This window comes from Dendrobates tinctorius, unplaced genomic scaffold (assembly GCF_039654945.1).
Source record: "Dendrobates tinctorius isolate UK_male_01 unplaced genomic scaffold, ASM3965494v1 ptg000491l, whole genome shotgun sequence".
Taxonomy (NCBI): domain Eukaryota; kingdom Metazoa; phylum Chordata; class Amphibia; order Anura; family Dendrobatidae; genus Dendrobates; species Dendrobates tinctorius.
In genome coordinates, this window is record NW_027362152.1 from 156,422 (window position 1) to 176,444 (window position 20,023).

The window sequence follows — 20,023 nt, forward strand, 5'->3', positions numbered from 1 at the left end:
TGACAGTGGAGAGAGGGCAGCCTGGAGAAGGACAAGGATGACAGTGGAGAGAGGGCAGCCTGGAGAAGGACAAGGATGACAGTGGAGAGAGGGCAGCCTGGAGAAGGACAAGGATGACAGTGGAGAGAGGGCAGCCTGGAGAAGGACAAGGATGACAGTGGAGAGAGGGCGGCCTGGAGGAGGAGGATGACAGTAGAGAGAGGGCAGCCTGGAGGAGGATGACAGTGGAGAAAGGGCGGCCTGGAGGACAAAGACGACAGTGGAGAGAGGGCAGCCTGGAAGAGGATGACAACGACAGTGGAGAGAGGGCGGCCTGGAGAAGGACAAAGACGACAGTGGAGAGAGGGCAGCCTGGAGGAGGAAGACGACAATGGAGAGAGGGTAGCATGGAGGAGGATGCCGACAGTGAAGAAAGAGCGGCATGGAGGAGGATGACGACAGTGGAGAGTGAGCGGCCTGGAGGACAGTGAAGAGAGGGCATGGAGGAGGAGACGACAGTGGAGAGATGGCAGCTTGGAGGAGGATGACAGTGGAGAGAGGGTGGCCTGGAGGAGGATGACACCAGAGAAGAGGGGGCAGCCTGGAGGAGGATGACCGCAGTGGAAAATGGGGGTCCGGAAGAGAGCAGGTTTGTCTGGACAGCAGTGGATAGTCAGTGGGCTGGTGGCGGACAGTGGAGAGTGGGTGGTGCAGAGTGGGCGGTGGAGTTTGTGGTCTGGAGGGCAGTAGGGGTCTGGAAGTAAGCAGAGTTGTCTGGAAGAGGGCAGTGAAAGAGGGCGGCCTAGAAAAGGACAACAGTGAAGAGTGGGCGGCCAGGTGGAGAAGGATGACAGTGGAGAGTGGGCGGCCTGGAGGATAAGGACGACAGTGGAGAGTGGGCGGCCCGGAGGATAAAGACGATAGTAGAGAGTGGTTGGCCTGAAGGAGGACGACAGTGCAGAGTGGGCGGCCTGGAGGAGAACGACAGTGGAATGTGGGCGGCCTGGAGGAGAACGACAGTGGAATGTGGGTGGCCTGGAGGAGAAAGACAGTGGAGAGTGGGAGGCCTGGAGGAAAAGGACGACAGTGGAGAGTATGCGGCTTAGAGGAGGAGTAGGATGACTACCACAATGGAGAGTGGGAGGTCCTGAGGAAGAGGACAACGACCGCAGTGGAGAGTGGACGGCCCGGAGGAGGAGGACGACGACGACCGCAGTGGAGAGTGGACGGTCCAGAGGAGGACGACGACCATAGTGGAGAGTGGAAGGCCTGGAGGAGGAAGACGATGACCACAGTAGAGAGTGGGAGGCCTGGAGAAAGAGGAGACTGACCACAGTGGAGTGCGGGCGGCCTGGAGGAGGACGAAGACAACCACAGTGGAGAGTGCCCGGCCTGGAGGAGTATGACCACAGTGGGAAATGTTGGTCCAGAAAAGAGCAGGGTTGGCTGGAGAGTAGTGGATACTCAGTGGTCTGGTGGAGGACAGAGGAAAGTGAGCAGTGGGGGTCTGGAAGCAAGGAGGGTTATTGGAAGAAGGGCAGTGGAGAGTGGGTGGTGGGGGTCTGATGAGGGCAGTGGGGAGTCAGTAGTCTTGAGGAGGGCCGTAGTGGTCTGGAAGTGAGCAGGGTTGGATGGAGGAGGGCAATGGAGAGTGGGTATTTTGAAAGAGAGCAATGGAGAGTGGGTAGTGGAAACATGCCAGAAAGCAGGGATGTCTGGAAGAGTGCAGTGGAGAGTGGGCGGTCTGGAGGGGGGACAACAGTGGAGAGTGAGAGGTTTGGAGTGTGGACGACAGTGGAGAGTGGGCAGTCTGGAGGGGAGACGACAGTGGAGAGTGGGCGGTCTGGAAGGGGGACGACAGTGGAGAGTGGGCGGTCTGGAAGGGGGACGACAGTGGAGAGTGGGCGGTCTGGAGGGGGGAAGACAGTGGAGAGTGGGCGGTCTGGAGGGGGGACGACAGTGGAGAGTGGGCGGTCTGGAGGGGGGACGACAGTGGAGAGTGGGCGGTCTGGAGGGGGGACGACAGGGGAGAGTGGGCGGTCTGGAGGGGGGGACGACAGTGGAAAGTGGACGGTCTGGAGGGGCGACGACAGTGGAGAGGGGGCGGTGAGGGTGTAGAAGAGATCAGGGTCATCTAGAAGGAGGGCAGTAAAGAGATGAGCAGTGGGTAGTTGTGAAAGCCAGTTCAGCAAAAAGCATTGCTCGTGTGAGAGGAGAATAAAGTAGGAAGCTGAAAAGCTTGAGCACCCTAACATTAGACGTTGGGGGTCCAGATTCATCTCTATTAGACATCCAGCCTGATGTAATAATATTCCATACTGCATGTTGAGGACTTGGACAGCGTCCAACGTCCTGTGCTTTCACCCACAGCTGTGAATAAACCAGTGGCAGGAAACATGCACTGTATACTACTGGGTGGGTGACATGAGTAGGCACAGAGACGCGTGGAAGGGAATGCAGGGGCATGCTTGTCGCAGGATAAGATTGCGGTCATGCACCTGTAGTATAAAAGGCCTTGTAGTTTCCCAGTCTTATGGCTTCTATGTCCCCGATTCTTCCTGCAGCTCCACTGTTGGGATGATACAAGATCTAAGTAGGGAAAGGAGAATTTAGATTTTATCATAAAGGTCTCCAGAGTCAAGATGGTGTAGATCCCAAGTCTGGTCCACCAAGATATGACCTGGAACAAGGTGTACTAAATATGCCCCCTGACCCATAAACCGGAATTTATCACAAGAAACTGACGGCTAGAGATTTCTGTTCCTCACAACACTGACTGCAGAGTCAGAGGCCGGACCTTAAACGCCATTGGATGCCATATAAAGGACTCTAGAACATCCGATACAACATGCCGGCCAGAGCACCTGTACCTAGAAGCAGCCGCAGCAAGGGAAATCATCCGAAACAGACTCCACTGTGAAGTATTTTCCATGAGACACGAGATGTTCTTGAGATCTATCCGCTTCTGCCAGGATCTCTCACCAGTCCTGGGTAAGGCTAGCAGTTCAGCAGGACACGTGTTTCCACTCACCCTCTGTGTGTCCTGTGTGGCCCCGAGCAAGATCTCCGATACATCTTTTCCATCAAACCGTCGATTGGCGGGTAGCGCACCCTGTGCCAGGGTCACTAATGTAGGGAATATGTCCAGAGTACTGTGGAGGAGCAGAAAGATCATAGAAAAGCCTCAATTGTCGGACCCAGCCCCGTTTTTCATCTGATGGCCAGTGGTTGCCCATTTCTCGGCCAATCTGGTGACTGGAACGTATAGAAGCTGGATGAGATTTGATTAGATCACAAACCTAACGCCACAGACAAAACTGAGATGTGGCGGCAGAAAGAGCTGAGCCATGGGCACGTCTACAGTACGAGGATCATATAATATTGTCCTAAGTGACAGGCTCTTACACCCTCCCCAACCAGTGGAGGAGGCGCTAACATTTCTCCAGCCACCTCTTATCACTGCTCTCGGTGTTAATAAACCACAGGTCACAGGGAGTCATTAATGTGATAACATGGGTTAATATTGACTTGGCCTCAGCTGGTGCAAAGTACATCCTCCAACTCATCAAAAATCTGGATCTGATGTATGACAGATCACCTGGCGGGGGTTAGCAGTGCTGCCCTGAGACCTTCCTGGGCCCAAGACTCAATACTCATCCTTCAGACCACATGACAGATTACCTGGTGGGGGTTAGCAGTGTTGCCCTGAGACTTTCCTGGGCCCAAGACTCAATACTCATCCTTCAGACCACATGACAGATCACCTGGCGGGGGTTAGCAGTGCTGCCCTGAGACCTTCCTGGGCCCAAGACTCAATACTCATCCTTCAGACCACATGACTAATCACCTGGCGGGAGTTAGCAGAGTTGCCCTGAGACTTTCCTGGGCCCAAGACTCAATACTCATCCTTCAGACCACATGACAGATCACCTGGCGGGGGTTAGCAGTGCTGCCCTGAGACCTTCCTGGGCCCAAGACTCAATACTCATCCTTCAGACCACATGACAGATCACCTGGCGGGGGTTAGCAGTGCTGCCCTGAGACCTTCCTGGGCCCAAGACTCAATACTCATCCTTCAGACCACATGACAGATCACCTGGCGGGGGTTAGTAGTGCTGCCCTGAGACTTTCCTGGGCCCAAGACTCAATACTCATCCTTCAGACCACATGACAGATCACCTGGCGGAGGTTAGCAGTGTTGCCCTGAGACCTTCCTGGGCCCAAGACTCAATACTCATCTTTCAGACCACATGATAGATTACCTGGCGGGAGTTAGCAGTGTTGCCCTGAGACTTTCCTGGGCCCAAGACTCAATTCTCATCTTTCAGAGCACATGACAGATCACCTGGCGGGGGTTAGCAGTGTTGCCCTGAGACTTTCCTGGGCCCAAGACTCAATACTCATCCTTTAGACCACATGACAGATCACCTGGCGGGAGTTAGCAGAGTTGCCCTGAGACTTTCCTGGGCCCAAGACTCAATACTCATCCTTCAGACCACATGACAGATCACCTGGCGGGGGTTAGCAGTGCTGCCCTGAGACCTTCCTGGGCCCAAGACTCAATACTCATCCTTCAGACCACATGACAGATCACCTGGCGGGGGTTAGCAGTGCTGCCCTGAGACCTTCCTGGGCCCAAGACTCAATACTCATCCTTCAAACCACATGATAGATTACCTGGCGGGAGTTAGCAGTGTTGCCCTGAGACTTTCCTGGGCCCAAGACTCAATACTCATCCTTTAGACCACATGACAGATCACCTGGCGGGGGTTAGCAGTGCTGCCCTGAGACTTTCCTGGGCCCAAGACTCAATACTCATCCTTCAGACCACATGACAGATCACCTGGCGGGGGTTAGCAGTGTTGCCCTGAGACTTAACTGGGCCCAAGACTCAATACTCATCCTTCAGACCACATGACAGATCACCTGGCGGGGGGTTAGCAGTGTTGCCCTGAGACTTTCCTGGGCCCAAGACTCAATACTCATCCTTTAGACCACATGACAGATCACCTGGCGGGGGTTAGCAGTGTTGCCCTAAGACTTTCCTGGGCTCAAGACTCAATACTCATCTTTCAGACCACATGACAGATCACCTGGCGGGGGTTAGCAGTGCTGCCCTGAGACTTTCCTGGGCCCAAGACTCAATACTCATCTTTCAGACCACATGACAGATTACCTGGCGGGGGTTAGCAGTGTTGCCCTGAGACTTTCCTGGGCCCAAGACTCAATACTCATCTTTCAGACCACATGACAGATCACCTGGCGGGGGTTAGCAGTGCTGCCCTGAGACCTTCCTGGGCCCAAGACTCAATACTCATCTTTCAGACCACATGACAGATCACCTGGCGGGGGTTAGCAGTGCTGCCCTGAGACCTTCCTGGGCCCAAGACTCAATACTCATCTTTCAGACCACATGACAGATTACCTGGCGGGGGTTAGCAGTGCTGCCCTGAGACTTTCCTGGGCCCAAGACTCAATACTCATCCTTCAGACCACATGACAGATCACCTGGCGGGGGTTAGTAGTGCTGCCCTGAGACTTTCCTGGGCCCAAGACTCAATATTCATCCTTCAGACCACATGACAGATCACCTGGCGGAGGTTAGCAGTGTTGCCCTGAGACCTTCCTGGGCCCAAGACTCAATACTCATCTTTCAGACCACATGATAGATTACCTGGCGGGAGTTAGCAGTGTTGCCCTGAGACTTTCCTGGGCCCAAGACTCAATTCTCATCCTTCAGACCACATGACAGATCACCTGGCGGGGGTTAGCAGTGTTGCCCTGAGACTTTCCTGGGCCCAAGACTCAATACTCATCCTTTAGACCACATGACAGATCACCTGGCGGGAGTTAGCAGAGTTGCCCTGAGACTTTCCTGGGCCCAAGACTCAATACTCATCCTTCAGACCACATGACAGATCACCTGGCGGGGGTTAGCAGTGCTGCCCTGAGACCTTCCTGGGCCCAAGACTCAATACTCATCCTTCAGACCACATGACAGATCACCTGGCGGGAGTTAGCAGTGCTGCCCTGAGACTTTCCTGGGCTCAAGACTCAATTCTCATCCTTCAGACCACATGACAGATCACCTGGCGGGGGTTAGCAGTGTTGCCCTGAGACCTTCCTGGGCCCAAGACTCAATACTCATCCTTCAAACCACATGATAGATCACCTGGCGGGGGTTAGCAGTGCTGCCCTGAGACCTTCCTGGGCCCAAGACTCAATTCTCATCCTTCAGACCACATGACAGATTACCTGGCGGGGGTTAGCAGTGTTGCCCTGAGACTTTCCTGGGCCCAAGACTCAATACTCATCCTTTAGACCACATGACAGATCACCTGGCGGGGGTTAGCAGTGCTGCCCTGAGACTTTCCTGGGCCCAAGACTCAATACTCATCCTTCAGACCACATGACAGATTACCTGGCGGGGGTTAGCAGTGCTGCCCTGAGACCTTCCTGGGCCCAAGACTCAATACTCATCCTTCAGACCACATGACAGATCACCTGGTGGGGGTTAGCAGTGCTGCCCTGAGACTTAACTGGGCCCAAGACTCAATACTCATCCTTCAGACCACATGACAGATCACCTGGCGGGGGGTTAGCAGTGTTGCCCTGAGACTTTCCTGGGCCCAAGACTCAATACTCATCCTTCAGACCACATGACAGATCACCTGGTGGGGGTTAGCAGTGCTGCCCTGAGACTTAACTGGGCCCAAGACTCAATACTCATCCTTCAGACCACATGACAGATCACCTGGTGGGGGTTAGCAGTGCTGCCCTGAGACTTTCCTGGGCCCAAGACTCAATACTCATCCTTCAGACCACATGACAGATCACCTGGCGGGGGTTAGCAGTGTTGCCCTGAGACTTAACTGGGCCCAAGACTCAATACTCATCCTTTAGACCACATGACAGATCACCTGGCGGGGGTTAGCAGTGCTGCCCTGAGACCTTCCTGGGCCCAAGACTCAATACTCATCCTTCAGACCACATGACAGATCACCTGGTGGGGGTTAGCAGTGCTGCCCTGAGACCTTCCTGGGCCCAAGACTCAATACTCATCCTTCAGACCACATGACAGATCACCTGGTGGGGGTTAGCAGTGCTGCCCTGAGACTTTCCTGGGCCCAAGACTCAATACTCATCCTTCAGACCACATGACAGATCACCTGGCGGGGGTTAGCAGTGTTGCCCTGAGACTTAACTGGGCCCAAGACTCAATACTCATCCTTTAGACCACATGACAGATCACCTGGCGGGGGTTAGCAGTGCTGCCCTGAGACCTTCCTGGGCCCAAGACTCAATACTCATCCTTTAGACCACATGACAGATCACCTGGCGGGGGTTAGCAGTGCTGCCCTGAGACCTTCCTGGGCCCAAGGCTCAATACTCATCCTTCAGACCACATGACAGATCACCTGGCGGGAGTTAGCAGTGTTGCCCTGAGACTTTCCTGGGCCCAAGACTCAATACTCATCCTTTAGACCACATGACAGATCACCTGGCGGGGGTTAGCAGTGCTGCCCTGAGACCTTCCTGGGCCCAAGGCTCAATACTCATCCTTCAGACCACATGACAGATCACCTGGCGGGAGTTAGCAGTGTTGCCCTGAGACTTTCCTGGGCCCAAGACTCAATACTCATCCTTTAGACCACATGACAGATCACCTGGCGGGAGTTAGCAGTGTTGCCCTGAGACCTTCCTGGGCCCAAGGCTCAATACTCATCCTTCAGACCACATGACAGATCACCTGGCGGGAGTTAGCAGTGTTGCCCTGAGACTTTCCTGGGCCCAAGACTCAATACTCATCCTTTAGACCACATGACAGATCACCTGGCGGGGGTTAGCAGTGCTGCCCTGAGACCTTCCTGGGCCCAAGACTCAATACTCATCCTTCAGACCACATGACAGATCACCTGGCGGGAGTTAGCAGTGTTGCCCTGAGACTTTCCTGGGCCCAAGACTCAATACTCATCCTTTAGACCACATGACAGATCACCTGGCGGGAGTTAGCAGTGTTGCCCTGAGACCTTCCTGGGCCCAAGGCTCAATACTCATCCTTCAGACCACATGACAGATCACCTGGCGGGAGTTAGCAGTGCTGCCCTGAGACTTTCCTGGGCCCAAGACTCAATACTCATCTTTCAGACCACATGACAGATCACCTGGCGGGAGTTAGCAGTGTTGCCCTGAGACTTTCCTGGGTCCAAGACTCAATACTCATCTTTCAGACCACATGACAGATCACCTGGCGGGGGTTAGCAGTGCTGCCCTGAGACTTTACTGGGCCCAAGACTCAATACTCATCCTTCAGACCACATGACAGATTACCTGGCGGGGGTTAGCAGTGCTGCCCTGAGACTTTCCTGGGCCCAAGACTCAATACTCCTCTTTCAGACCACATGACAGATCACCTGGCGGGGGTTAGCAGTGGTGCCCTGAGACTTTCCTGGGCCCAAGACTCAATACTCATCCTTCAGACCACATGACAGATCACCTGGCGGGGGTTAGCAGTGTTGCCCTAAGACTTTCCTGGGCTCAAGACTCAATACTCATCTTTCAGACCACATGACAGATCACCTGGCGGGGGTTAGCAGTGCTGCCCTGAGACTTTCCTGGGCCCAAGACTCAATACTCATCTTTCAGACCACATGACAGATTACCTGGCGGGGGTTAGCAGTGTTGCCCTGAGACTTTCCTGGGCCCAAGACTCAATACTCATCTTTCAGACCACATGACAGATCACCTGGCGGGGGTTAGCAGTGCTGCCCTGAGACCTTCCTGGGCCCAAGACTCAATACTCATCCTTCAGACCACATGACAGATCACCTGGCGGGGGTTAGTAGTGCTGCCCTGAGACCTTCCTGGGCCCAAGACTCAATACTCATCCTTCAGACCACATGACAGATCACCTGGCGGGGGTTAGCAGTGCTGCCCTGAGACCTTCCTGGGCCCAAGACTCAATACTCATCCTTCAGACCACATGACAGATCACCTGGCGGGGGTTAGCAGTGCTGCCCTGAGACCTTCCTGGGCCCAAGACTCAATACTCATCCTTCAGACCACATGACAGATCACCTGGCGGGGGTTAGCAGTGCTGCCCTGAGACCTTCCTGGGCCCAAGACTCAATACTCATCCTTCAGACCACATGACAGATCACCTGGCGGGGGTTAGCAGTGCTGCCCTGAGACCTTCCTGGGCCCAAGACTCAATACTCATCCTTCAGACCACATGACAGATCACCTGGCGGGGGTTAGTAGTGCTGCCCTGAGACTTTCCTGGGCCCAAGACTCAATACTCATCTTTCAGACCACATGACAGATCACCTGGCGGGGGTTAGCAGTGCTGCCCTGAGACCTTCCTGGGCCCAAGACTCAATACTCATCCTTCAGACCACATGACAGATCACCTGGCGGGGGTTAGCAGTGCTGCCCTGAGACCTTCCTGGGCCCAAGACTCAATACTCATCCTTCAGACCACATGACAGACCACCTGGTGGGGGTTAGCAGTGCTGCCCTGAGACCTTCCTGGGCCCAAGACTCAATACTCATCCTTCAGACCACATGACAGATCACCTGGCGGGGGTTAGTAGTGCTGCCCTGAGACTTTCCTGGGCCCAAGACTCAATACTCATCTTTCAGACCACATGACAGATTACCTGGCGGGGGTTAGCAGTGCTGCCCTGAGACCTTCCTGGGCCCAAGACTCAATACTCATCCTTCAGACCACATGACAGATCACCTGGCGGGGGTTAGCAGTGCTGCCCTGAGACCTTCCTGGGCCCAAGACTCAATACTCATCTTTCAGACCACATGACAGATCACCTGGCGGGGGTTAGCAGTGCTGCCCTGAGACTTTCCTGGGCCCAAGACTCAATACTCATCTTTCAGACCACATGACAGATTACCTGGCGGGGGTTAGCAGTGCTGCCCTGAGACCTTCCTGGGCCCAAGACTCAATACTCATCCTTTAGACCACATGACAGATCACCTGGCGGGAGTTAGCAGTGCTGCCCTGAGACTTTCCTGGGCCCAAGACTCAATACTCATCTTTCAGAGCACATGACAGATCACCTGGCGGGAGTTAGCAGTGCTGCCCTGAGACTTTCCTGGGCCCAAGACTCAATACTCATCTTTCAGACCACATGACAGATTACGTGGCGGGAGTTAGCAGTGTTGCCCTGAGACTTTCCTGGGCCCAAGACTCAATACTCATCTTTCAGAGCACATGACAGATCACCTGGCGGGGGTTAGCAGTGTTGCCCTGAGACTTTCCTGGGCCCAAGACTCAATACTCATCTTTCAGACCACATGACAGATCACCTGGCGGGGGTTAGCAGTGTTGCCCTGAGACTTTCCTGGGCCCAAGACTCAATACTCATCCTTTAGACCACATGACAGATCACCTGGCGGGAGTTAGCAGAGTTGCCCTGAGACTTTCCTGGGCCCAAGACTCAATACTCATCTTTCAGACCACATGACAGATCACCTGGCGGGGGTTAGCAGTGCTGCCCTGAGACCTTCCTGGGCCCAAGACTCAATACTCATCCTTCAGACCACATGACAGATCACCTGGCGGGGGTTAGCAGTGCTGCCCTGAGACCTTCCTGGGCCCAAAACTCAATACTCATCCTTCAGACCACATGACAGATTACCTGGTGGGAGTTAGCAGTGTTGCCCTGAGACTTTCCTGGGCCCAAGACTCAATACTCATCTTTCAGACCACATGACAGATCACCTGGCGGGGGTTAGCAGTGTTGCCCTGAGACTTTCCTGGGCCCAAGACTCAATACTCATCCTTTAGACCACATGACAGATCACCTGGCGGGAGTTAGCAGAGTTGCCCTGAGACTTTCCTGGGCCCAAGACTCAATACTCATCCTTCAGACCACATGACAGATCACCTGGCGGGGGTTAGCAGTGCTGCCCTGAGACTTTCCTGGGCCCAAGACTCAATACTCATCCTTTAGACCACATGACAGATCACCTGGCGGGGGTTAGCAGTGCTGCCCTGAGACCTTCCTGGGCCCAAGGCTCAATACTCATCCTTCAGACCACATGACAGATCACCTGGCGGGAGTTAGCAGTGTTGCCCTGAGACTTTCCTGGGCCCAAGACTCAATACTCATCCTTTAGACCACATGACAGATCACCTGGCGGGGGTTAGCAGTGCTGCCCTGAGACCTTCCTGGGCCCAAGGCTCAATACTCATCCTTCAGACCACATGACAGATCACCTGGCGGGAGTTAGCAGTGCTGCCCTGAGACCTTCCTGGGCCCAAGACTCAATACTCATCCTTCAAACCACATGATAGATTACCTGGTGGGAGTTAGCAGTGTTGCCCTGAGACTTTCCTGGGCCCAAGACTCAATACTCATCCTTTAGACCACATGACAGATCACCTGGCGGGGGTTAGCAGTGGTGCCCTGAGACCTTCCTGGGCCCAAGACTCAATACTCATCCTTTAGACCACATGACAGATCACCTGGCGGGGGTTAGCAGTGCTGCCCTGAGACCTTCCTGGGCCCAAGGCTCAATACTCATCCTTCAGACCACATGACAGATCACCTGGCGGGAGTTAGCAGTGTTGCCCTGAGACTTTCCTGGGCCCAAGACTCAATACTCATCCTTTAGACCACATGACAGATCACCTGGCGGGGGTTAGCAGTGCTGCCCTGAGACCTTCCTGGGCCCAAGGCTCAATACTCATCCTTCAGACCACATGACAGATCACCTGGCGGGAGTTAGCAGTGTTGCCCTGAGACTTTCCTGGGTCCAAGACTCAATACTCATCTTTCAGACCACATGACAGATCACCTGGCGGGAGTTAGCAGTGTTGCCCTGAGACTTTCCTGGGTCCAAGACTCAATACTCATCTTTCAGACCACATGACAGATCACCTGGCGGGAGTTAGCAGTGTTGCCCTGAGACTTTCCTGGGTCCAAGACTCAATACTCATCTTTCAGACCACATGACAGATCACCTGGCGGGGGTTAGCAGTGCTGCCCTGAGACCTTCCTGGGCCCAAGGCTCAATACTCATCCTTCAGACCACATGACAGATCACCTGGCGGGGGTTAGCAGTGTTGCCCTGAGACTTTCCTGGGCCCAAGACTCAATACTCATCCTTCAGACCACATGACAGATTACCTGGTGGGAGTTAGCAGTGTTGCCCTGAGACCTTCCTGGGCCCAAGGCTCAATACTCATCCTTCAGACCACATGACAGATCACCTGGTGGGAGTTAGCAGTGTTGCCCTGAGACTTTCCTGGGCCCAAGACTCAATACTCATCCTTTAGACCACATGACAGATCACCTGGCTGGGGTTAGCAGTGCTGCCCTGAGACCTTCCTGGGCCCAAGGCTCAATACTCATCCTTCAGACCACATGACAGATCACCTGGCGGGAGTTAGCAGTGCTGCCCTGAGACTTTCCTGGGCCCAAGACTCAATACTCATCCTTCAGACCACATGACAGATCACCTGGCGGGGGTTAGCAGTGCTGCCCTGAGACTTTCCTGGGTCCAAGACTCAATACTCATCTTTCAGACCACATGACAGATTACCTGGCGGGGGTTAGCAGTGCTGCCCTGAGACTTTCCTGGGCCCAAGACTCAATACTCATCCTTTAGACCACATGACAGATCACCTGGCGGGGGTTAGCAGTGTTGCCCTGAGACTTTCCTGGGTCCAAGACTCAATACTCATCTTTCAGACCACATGACAGATCACCTGCCGGGAGTTAGCAGTGCTGCCCTGAGACTTTCCTGGGCCCAAGACTCAATACTCATCTTTCAGACCACATGACAGATTACCTGGCGGGGGTTAGTAGTGCTGCCCTAAGACTTTCCTGGGCCCAAGACTCAATACTCATCTTTCAGACCACATGACAGATTACCTGGCGGGAGTTAGCAGTGTTGCCCTGAGACTTTCCTGGGCCCAAGACTCAATACTCATCCTTTAGACCACATGACAGATCACCTGGCTGGGGTTAGCAGTGCTGCCCTGAGACCTTCCTGGGCCCAAGACTCAATACTCATCCTTCAGACCACATGACAGATCACCTGGCGGGAGTTAGCAGTGTTGCCCTGAGACTTTCCTGGGTCCAAGACTCAATACTCATCTTTCAGACCACATGACAGATTACCTGGCGGGGGTTAGCAGTGCTGCCCTGAGACTTTCCTGGGCCCAAGACTCAATACTCATCCTTTAGACCACATGACAGATCACCTGGCGGGGGTTAGCAGTGTTGCCCTGAGACTTTCCTGGGTCCAAGACTCAATACTCATCTTTCAGACCACATGACAGATCACCTGCCGGGAGTTAGCAGTGCTGCCCTGAGACTTTCCTGGGCCCAAGACTCAATACTCATCTTTCAGACCACATGACAGATTACCTGGCGGGGGTTAGTAGTGCTGCCCTAAGACTTTCCTGGGCCCAAGACTCAATACTCATCTTTCAGACCACATGACAGATCACCTGGCGGGGGTTAGCAGTGTTGCCCTGAGACTTTCCTGGTCCCAAGACTCAATACTCATCTTTCAGACCACATGACAGATCACCTGGCGGGGGTTAGCAGTGCTGCCCTGAGACTTTCCTGGGCCCAAGACTCAATACTCATCTTTCAGACCACATGACAGATCACCTGGCGGGGGTTAGCAGTGTTGCCCTGAGACTTTCCTGGGCCCAAGACTCAATACTCATCTTTCAGACCACATGACAGATTACCTGGCGGGGGTTAGCAGTGTTGCCCTGAGACTTTCCTGGGCCCAAGACTCAATACTCATCCTTCAGACCACATGACAGATCACCTGGCGGGGGTTAGCAGTGTTGCCCTGAGACTTTCCTGGGCCCAAGACTCAATACTCATCCTTTAGACCACATGACAGATCACCTGGCGGGAGTTAGCAGTGCTGCCCTGAGACTTTCCTGGGCCCAAGACTCAATACTCATCTTTCAGAGCACATGACAGATCACCTGGCGGGAGTTAGCAGTGTTGCCCTGAGACTTTCCTGGGCCCAAGACTCAATACTCATCTTTCAGACCACATGACAGATCACCTGGCGGGGGTTAGCAGTGTTGCCCTGAGACTTTCCTGGGCCCAAGACTCAATACTCATCCTTCAGACCACATGACAGATCACCTGGCGGGGGTTAGCAGTGCTGCCCTGAGACTTTCCTGGGCCCAAGACTCAATACTCATCTTTCAGACCACATGACAGATCACCTGGCGGGGGTTAGCAGTGCTGCCCTGAGACTTTCCTGGGCCCAAGACTCAATACTCATCTTTCAGACCACATGACAGATCACCTGGCGGGGGTTAGCAGTGTTGCCCTGAGACTTTCCTGGGCCCAAGACTCAATACTCATCTTTCAGACCACATGACAGATCACCTGGCGGGGGTTAGCAGTGCTGCCCTGAGACCTTCCTGGGCCCAAGACTCAATACTCATCTTTCAGAGCACATGACAGATTACCTGGCGGGGGTTAGCAGTGGTGCCCTGAGACTTTCCTGGGCCCAAGACTCAATACTCATCCTTCAGACCACATGACAGATCACCTGGCGGGGGTTAGCAGTGCTGCCCTGAGACTTTCCTGGGCCCAAGACTCAATACTCATCTTTCAGACCACATGACAGATTACCTGGCGGGGGTTAGCAGTGCTGCCCTGAGACCTTCCTGGGCCCAAGACTCAATACTCATCTTTCAGAGCACATGACAGATTACCTGGCGGGGGTTAGCAGTGGTGCCCTGAGACTTTCCTGGGCCCAAGACTCAATACTCATCTTTCAGACCACATGACAGATCACCTGGCGGGGGTTAGCAGTGTTGCCCTGAGACCTTCCTGGGCCCAAGACTCAATACTCATCTTTCAGACCACATGACAGATCACCTGGCGGGGGTTAGCAGTGCTGCCCTGAGACTTTCCTGGGCCCAAGACTCAATACTCATCTTTCAGACCACATGACAGATCACCTGGCGGGGGTTAGCAGTGTTGCCCTGAGACTTTCCTGGGCCCAAGACTCAATACTCATCTTTCAGACCACATGACAGATTACCTGGCGGGGGTTAGCAGTGCTGCCCTGAGACCTTCCTGGGCCCAAGACTCAATACTCATCTTTCAGAGCACATGACAGATTACCTGGCGGGGGTTAGCAGTGGTGCCCTGAGACTTTCCTGGGCCCAAGACTCAATACTCATCTTTCAGACCACATGACAGATCACCTGGCGGGGGTTAGCAGTGTTGCCCTGAGACTTTCCTGGGCCCAAGACTCAATACTCATCTTTCAGACCACATGACAGATTACCTGGCTGGGGTTAGCAGTGCTGCCCTGAGACCTTCCTGGGCCCAAGACTCAATACTCATCTTTCAGAGCACATGACAGATTACCTGGCGGGGGTTAGCAGTGCTGCCCTGAGACTTTCCTGGGCCCAAGACTCAATACTCATCCTTCAGACCACATGACAGATCACCTGGCGGGGGTTAGCATTGGTGCCCTGAGACTTTCCTGGGCCCAAGACTCAATACTCATCTTTCAGACCACATGACAGATCACCTGGCGGGGGTTAGCAGTGTTGCCCTGAGACCTTCCTGGGCCCAAGACTCAATACTCATCCTTCAGACCACATGACAGATCACCTGGCGGGAGTTAGCAGTGTTGCCCTGAGACTTTCCTGGGCCCAAGACTCAATACTCATCCTTCAGACCACATGACAGATCACCTGGCGGGGGTTAGCAGTGTTGCCCTGAGACTTTCCTGGGCCCAAGACTCAATACTCATCCTTCAGACCACATGACAGATCACCTGGCGGGGGTTAGCAGTGCTGCCCTGAGACTTTCCTGGGCCCAAGACTCAATACTCATCTTTCAGACCACATGACAGATCACCTGGCGGGGGTTAGCAGTGCTGCCCTGAGACTTTCCTGGGCCCAAGACTCAATACTCATCCTTCAGACCACATGACAGATCACCTGGCGGGGGTTAGCAGTGTTGCCCTGAGACTTTCCTGGGCCCAAGACTCAATACTCATCCTTCAGACCACATGACAGATCACCTGGCGGGGGTTAGCAGTGCTGCCCTGAGACTTTCCTGGGCCCAAGACTCAATACTCATCCTTCAGAGCACATGACAGATCACCTGGCGGGGGTTAGCAGTGTTGCCCTGAGACTTTCCTGGGCCCAAGACTCAATACTCATCCTTCAGACCACATGACAGATCACCTGGCGGGGGTTAGCAGTGTTGCCCTGAGACTTTCCTGGGCCCAAGACTCAATACTCATCCTTTAGACCACATGACAGATCACCTGGCGGGGGTTAGCAGTGCTGCCCTGAGACCTTCCTGGGCCCAAGACTCAATACTCATCTTTCAGAGCACATGACAGATTACCTGGCGGGGGTTAGCAGTGGTGCCCTGAGACTTTCCTGGGCCCAAGACTCAATACTCATCTTTCAGACCACATGACAGATCACCTGGCGGGGGTTAGCAGTGCTGCCCTGAGACTTTCCTGGGCCCAAGACTCAATACTCATCCTTCAGACCACATGACAGATCACCTGGCGGGGGTTAGCAGTACTGCCCTGAGACTTTCCTGGGCCCAAGACTCAATACTCATCCTTCAGACCACATGACAGATCACCTGGCGGGGGTTAGCAGTACTGCCCTGAGACTTTCCTGGGCCCAAGACTCAATACTCATCCTTCAGACCACATGACAGATCACCTGGCGGGGGTTAGCAGTGTTGCCCTGAGACTTTCCTGGGCCCAAGACTCAATACTCATCCTTTAGACCACATGACAGATCACCTGGTGGGGGTTAGCAGTGTTGCCCTGAGACTTTCCTGGGCCCAAGACTCAATTCTCATCCTTTAGACCACATGACAGATCACCTGGCGGGAGTTAGCAGTGTTGCCCTGAGACCTTCCTGGGCCCAAGACTCAATACTCATCCTTCAGACCACATGACAGATCACCTGGCGGGGGTTAGCAGTGGTGCCCTGAGACTTTCCTGGGCCCAAGACTCAATACTCATCTTTCAGACCACATGACAGATCACCTGGCGGGGGTTAGCAGTGGTGCCCTGAGACTTTCCTGGGCCCAAGACTCAATACTCATCCTTCAGACCACATGACAGATCACCTGGCGGGGGTTAGCAGTGCTGCCCTGAGACCTTCCTGGGCCCAAGACTCAATACTCATCTTTCAGACCACATGACAGATCACCTGGCGGGGGTTAGCAGTGCTGCCCTGAGACCTTCCTGGGCCCAAGACTCAATACTCATCTTTCAGACCACATGACAGATCACCTGGCGGGGGTTAGCAGTACTGCCCTGAGACTTTCCTGGGCCCAAGACTCAATACTCATCCTTCAGACCACATGACAGATCACCTGGCGGGGGTTAGCAGTGCTGCCCTGAGACTTTCCTGGGCCCAAGACTCAATACTCATCCTTTAGACCACATGACAGATCACCTGGTGGGGGTTAGCAGTGTTGCCCTGAGACTTTCCTGGGCCCAAGACTCAATACTCATCCTTTAGACCACATGACAGATCACCTGGCGGGGGTTAGCAGTGTTGCCCTGAGACTTTCCTGGGCCCAAGACTCAATACTCATCCTTCAGAGCACATGACAGATCACCTGGCGGGGGTTAGCAGTGTTGCCCTAAGACTTTCCTGGGCCCAAGACTCAATACTCATCCTTCAGAGCACATGACAGATCACCTGGCGGGGGTTAGTAGTGCTGCCCTGAGACTTTCCTGGGCCCAAGACTCAATACTCATCCTTTAGACCACATGACAGATCACCTGGCGGGGGTTAGCAGTGCTGCCCTGAGACCTTCCTGGGCCCAAGACTCAATACTCATCCTTCAGACCACATGACAGATTACCTGGCGGGGGTTAGCAGTGTTGCCCTGAGACTTTCCTGGGCCCAAGACTCAATACTCATCCTTTAGACCACATGACAGATCACCTGGCGGGGGTTAGCAGTGCTGCCCTGAGACCTTCCTGGGCCCAAGACTCAATTCTCATCCTTCAGACCACATGACAGATTACCTGGCGGGGGTTAGCAGTGTTGCCCTGAGACTTTCCTGGGCCCAAGACTCAATACTCATCTTTCAGACCACATGACAGATCACCTGGCGGGGGTTAGCAGTGCTGCCCTGAGACTTTCCTGGGCCCAAGACTCAATACTCATCCTTCAGACCACATGACAGATCACCTGGCGGGAGTTAGCAGTGTTGCCCTGAGACCTTCCTGGGCCCAAGACTCAATACTCATCCTTCAGACCACATGACAGATCACCTGGCGGGAGTTAGCAGTGTTGCCCTGAGACCTTCCTGGGCCCAAGACTCAATACTCATCCTTCAGACCACATGACAGATCACCTGGCGGGGGTTAGCAGTGCTGCCCTAAGACTTTCCTGGGCTCAAGACTCAATACTCATCCTTCAGACCACATGACAGATCACCTGGCGGGAGTTAGCAGTGCTGCCCTAAGACTTTCCTGGGCTCAAGACTCAATACTCATCCTTCAGACCACATGACAGATCACCTGGCGGGAGTTAGCAGTGCTGCCCTAAGACTTTCCTGGGCTCAAGACTCAATACTCATCCTTCAGACCACATGACAGATCACCTGGCGGGGGTTAGCAGTGCTGCCCTGAGACTTTCCTGGGCTCAAGACTCAATACTCATCCTTCAGACCACATGACAGATCACCTGGCGGGGGTTAGCAGTGCTGCCCTGAGACGTTCCTGGGCCCAAGACTCAATATTCATCCTTCAGACCACATTAAATAGCCCAACAGCCGTCTCATGTGCCACTGGTGTGCAGGACACCTCCACATATTTACCGTCAGCACCTATATCCTGGTACTTCTACTACATTCACCCATGTGCACTCAGAGTACTGGGGAAAAATAAACCATCATTATATATAAGGGCTTCATAACACAAAACCAGTGATTAATTATCTATAGCAGGTCCTGGATCCCCAGAACATGGTCAGCGATATACAGAGCTTCTACCCTATGCTACAAACTAATTCATGGCACCCCAAGCTTTACTCTAATAATAATAATAATAATTTTTATTTATATAGCGCCAACATATTCCGCAGCACTTTACAATTAAACTCTAAACAACTCTAAACAACTACCGTCCACAGGGAAGTGTTAGTGGGCCCCACACATGGCAGCGTACCTTAATAACGCAGAACTTGTGCGGTTTGGTGGAATATGGCCAGGCCAGTACACCAAGGCGGGCACCCGGTGACCCCCTTCCCATGTTGTTTGCTTTGCTGAACTTCCACCTGGACAGAGACAAGATGGACATATGTGGTCATTGCGTTGTGGCGGGTACTGACCATACTGAGTGTATACACGGTGAATACTAGGGTGCTCCACTCTGTATAGAATCACAGTAATGCCAGATAATGGAGTGATGCCGAATTTAGGAAGAGGCAGTGACCAGAAGACCCCCCATTGTCTTCCTCTAGAGAACAGATGTATGACGAACACAATCAAGGATACAGCGGCCTCTGTCGGCGCTAACTTGTGTGCAACCGGGAATATATGGAACAGAACCGGTATTACTGCCATATAGGGTATACTTATCAAAGAGAGCCCACCAGCCCCGACAAGGCAACCGCTGTCTGGTAAGCCCTAAACCTAACATTTATCCGACATGCCTCTCCTGGGGTAAAATCCTACAAGTGTAAAGAACACGTGAGAGCCAGCATTAATTAAAATCAGCCCTAGTCTGGTGGGAGGAGATCAGTCAGATATGGAGGCCCTCGCCACCTGCAACAGTATAATGCAAAAAAAGAAACGGACCAGCACCTCAGAACAGAATAAAGCAAGTGTGAACAGGTGCAAGCAGCTATGACTGCATAATACACAAACCTCAATACAGCAGCACTTTGCGCTAAAATGTATGCGAACAGACTAGATTTATAAACGGAAGGCTTAATGCACAAATCGGCCAATGGCCTACGGCTCCCTGTAATTAGTGCTTGAATCTACCTGCCCTTTAAATTTGTAGACTTTTACCCTAGAAG

General features: G+C 53.5%; 1 protein-coding gene across 2 annotated transcripts in view; it reads right to left on the bottom strand.

Moving 5' to 3' along the window:
• ARSG (arylsulfatase G) overlaps nt 1–20,023 on the bottom strand; it is a 51,363-nt gene that overhangs the window by 3,419 nt on the left and 27,921 nt on the right. For both annotated transcript variants that reach the window (XM_073564827.1, XM_073564826.1), the window contains 3 exons: nt 19,168–19,276; nt 3,011–3,131; nt 2,478–2,568 (listed from right to left, as the gene is read on the bottom strand). In XM_073564827.1, the coding sequence (XP_073420928.1) occupies nt 2,478–2,568; nt 3,011–3,131; nt 19,168–19,276 (321 nt within the window). The remainder of the gene's footprint in view (nt 1–2,477; nt 2,569–3,010; nt 3,132–19,167; nt 19,277–20,023) is intronic.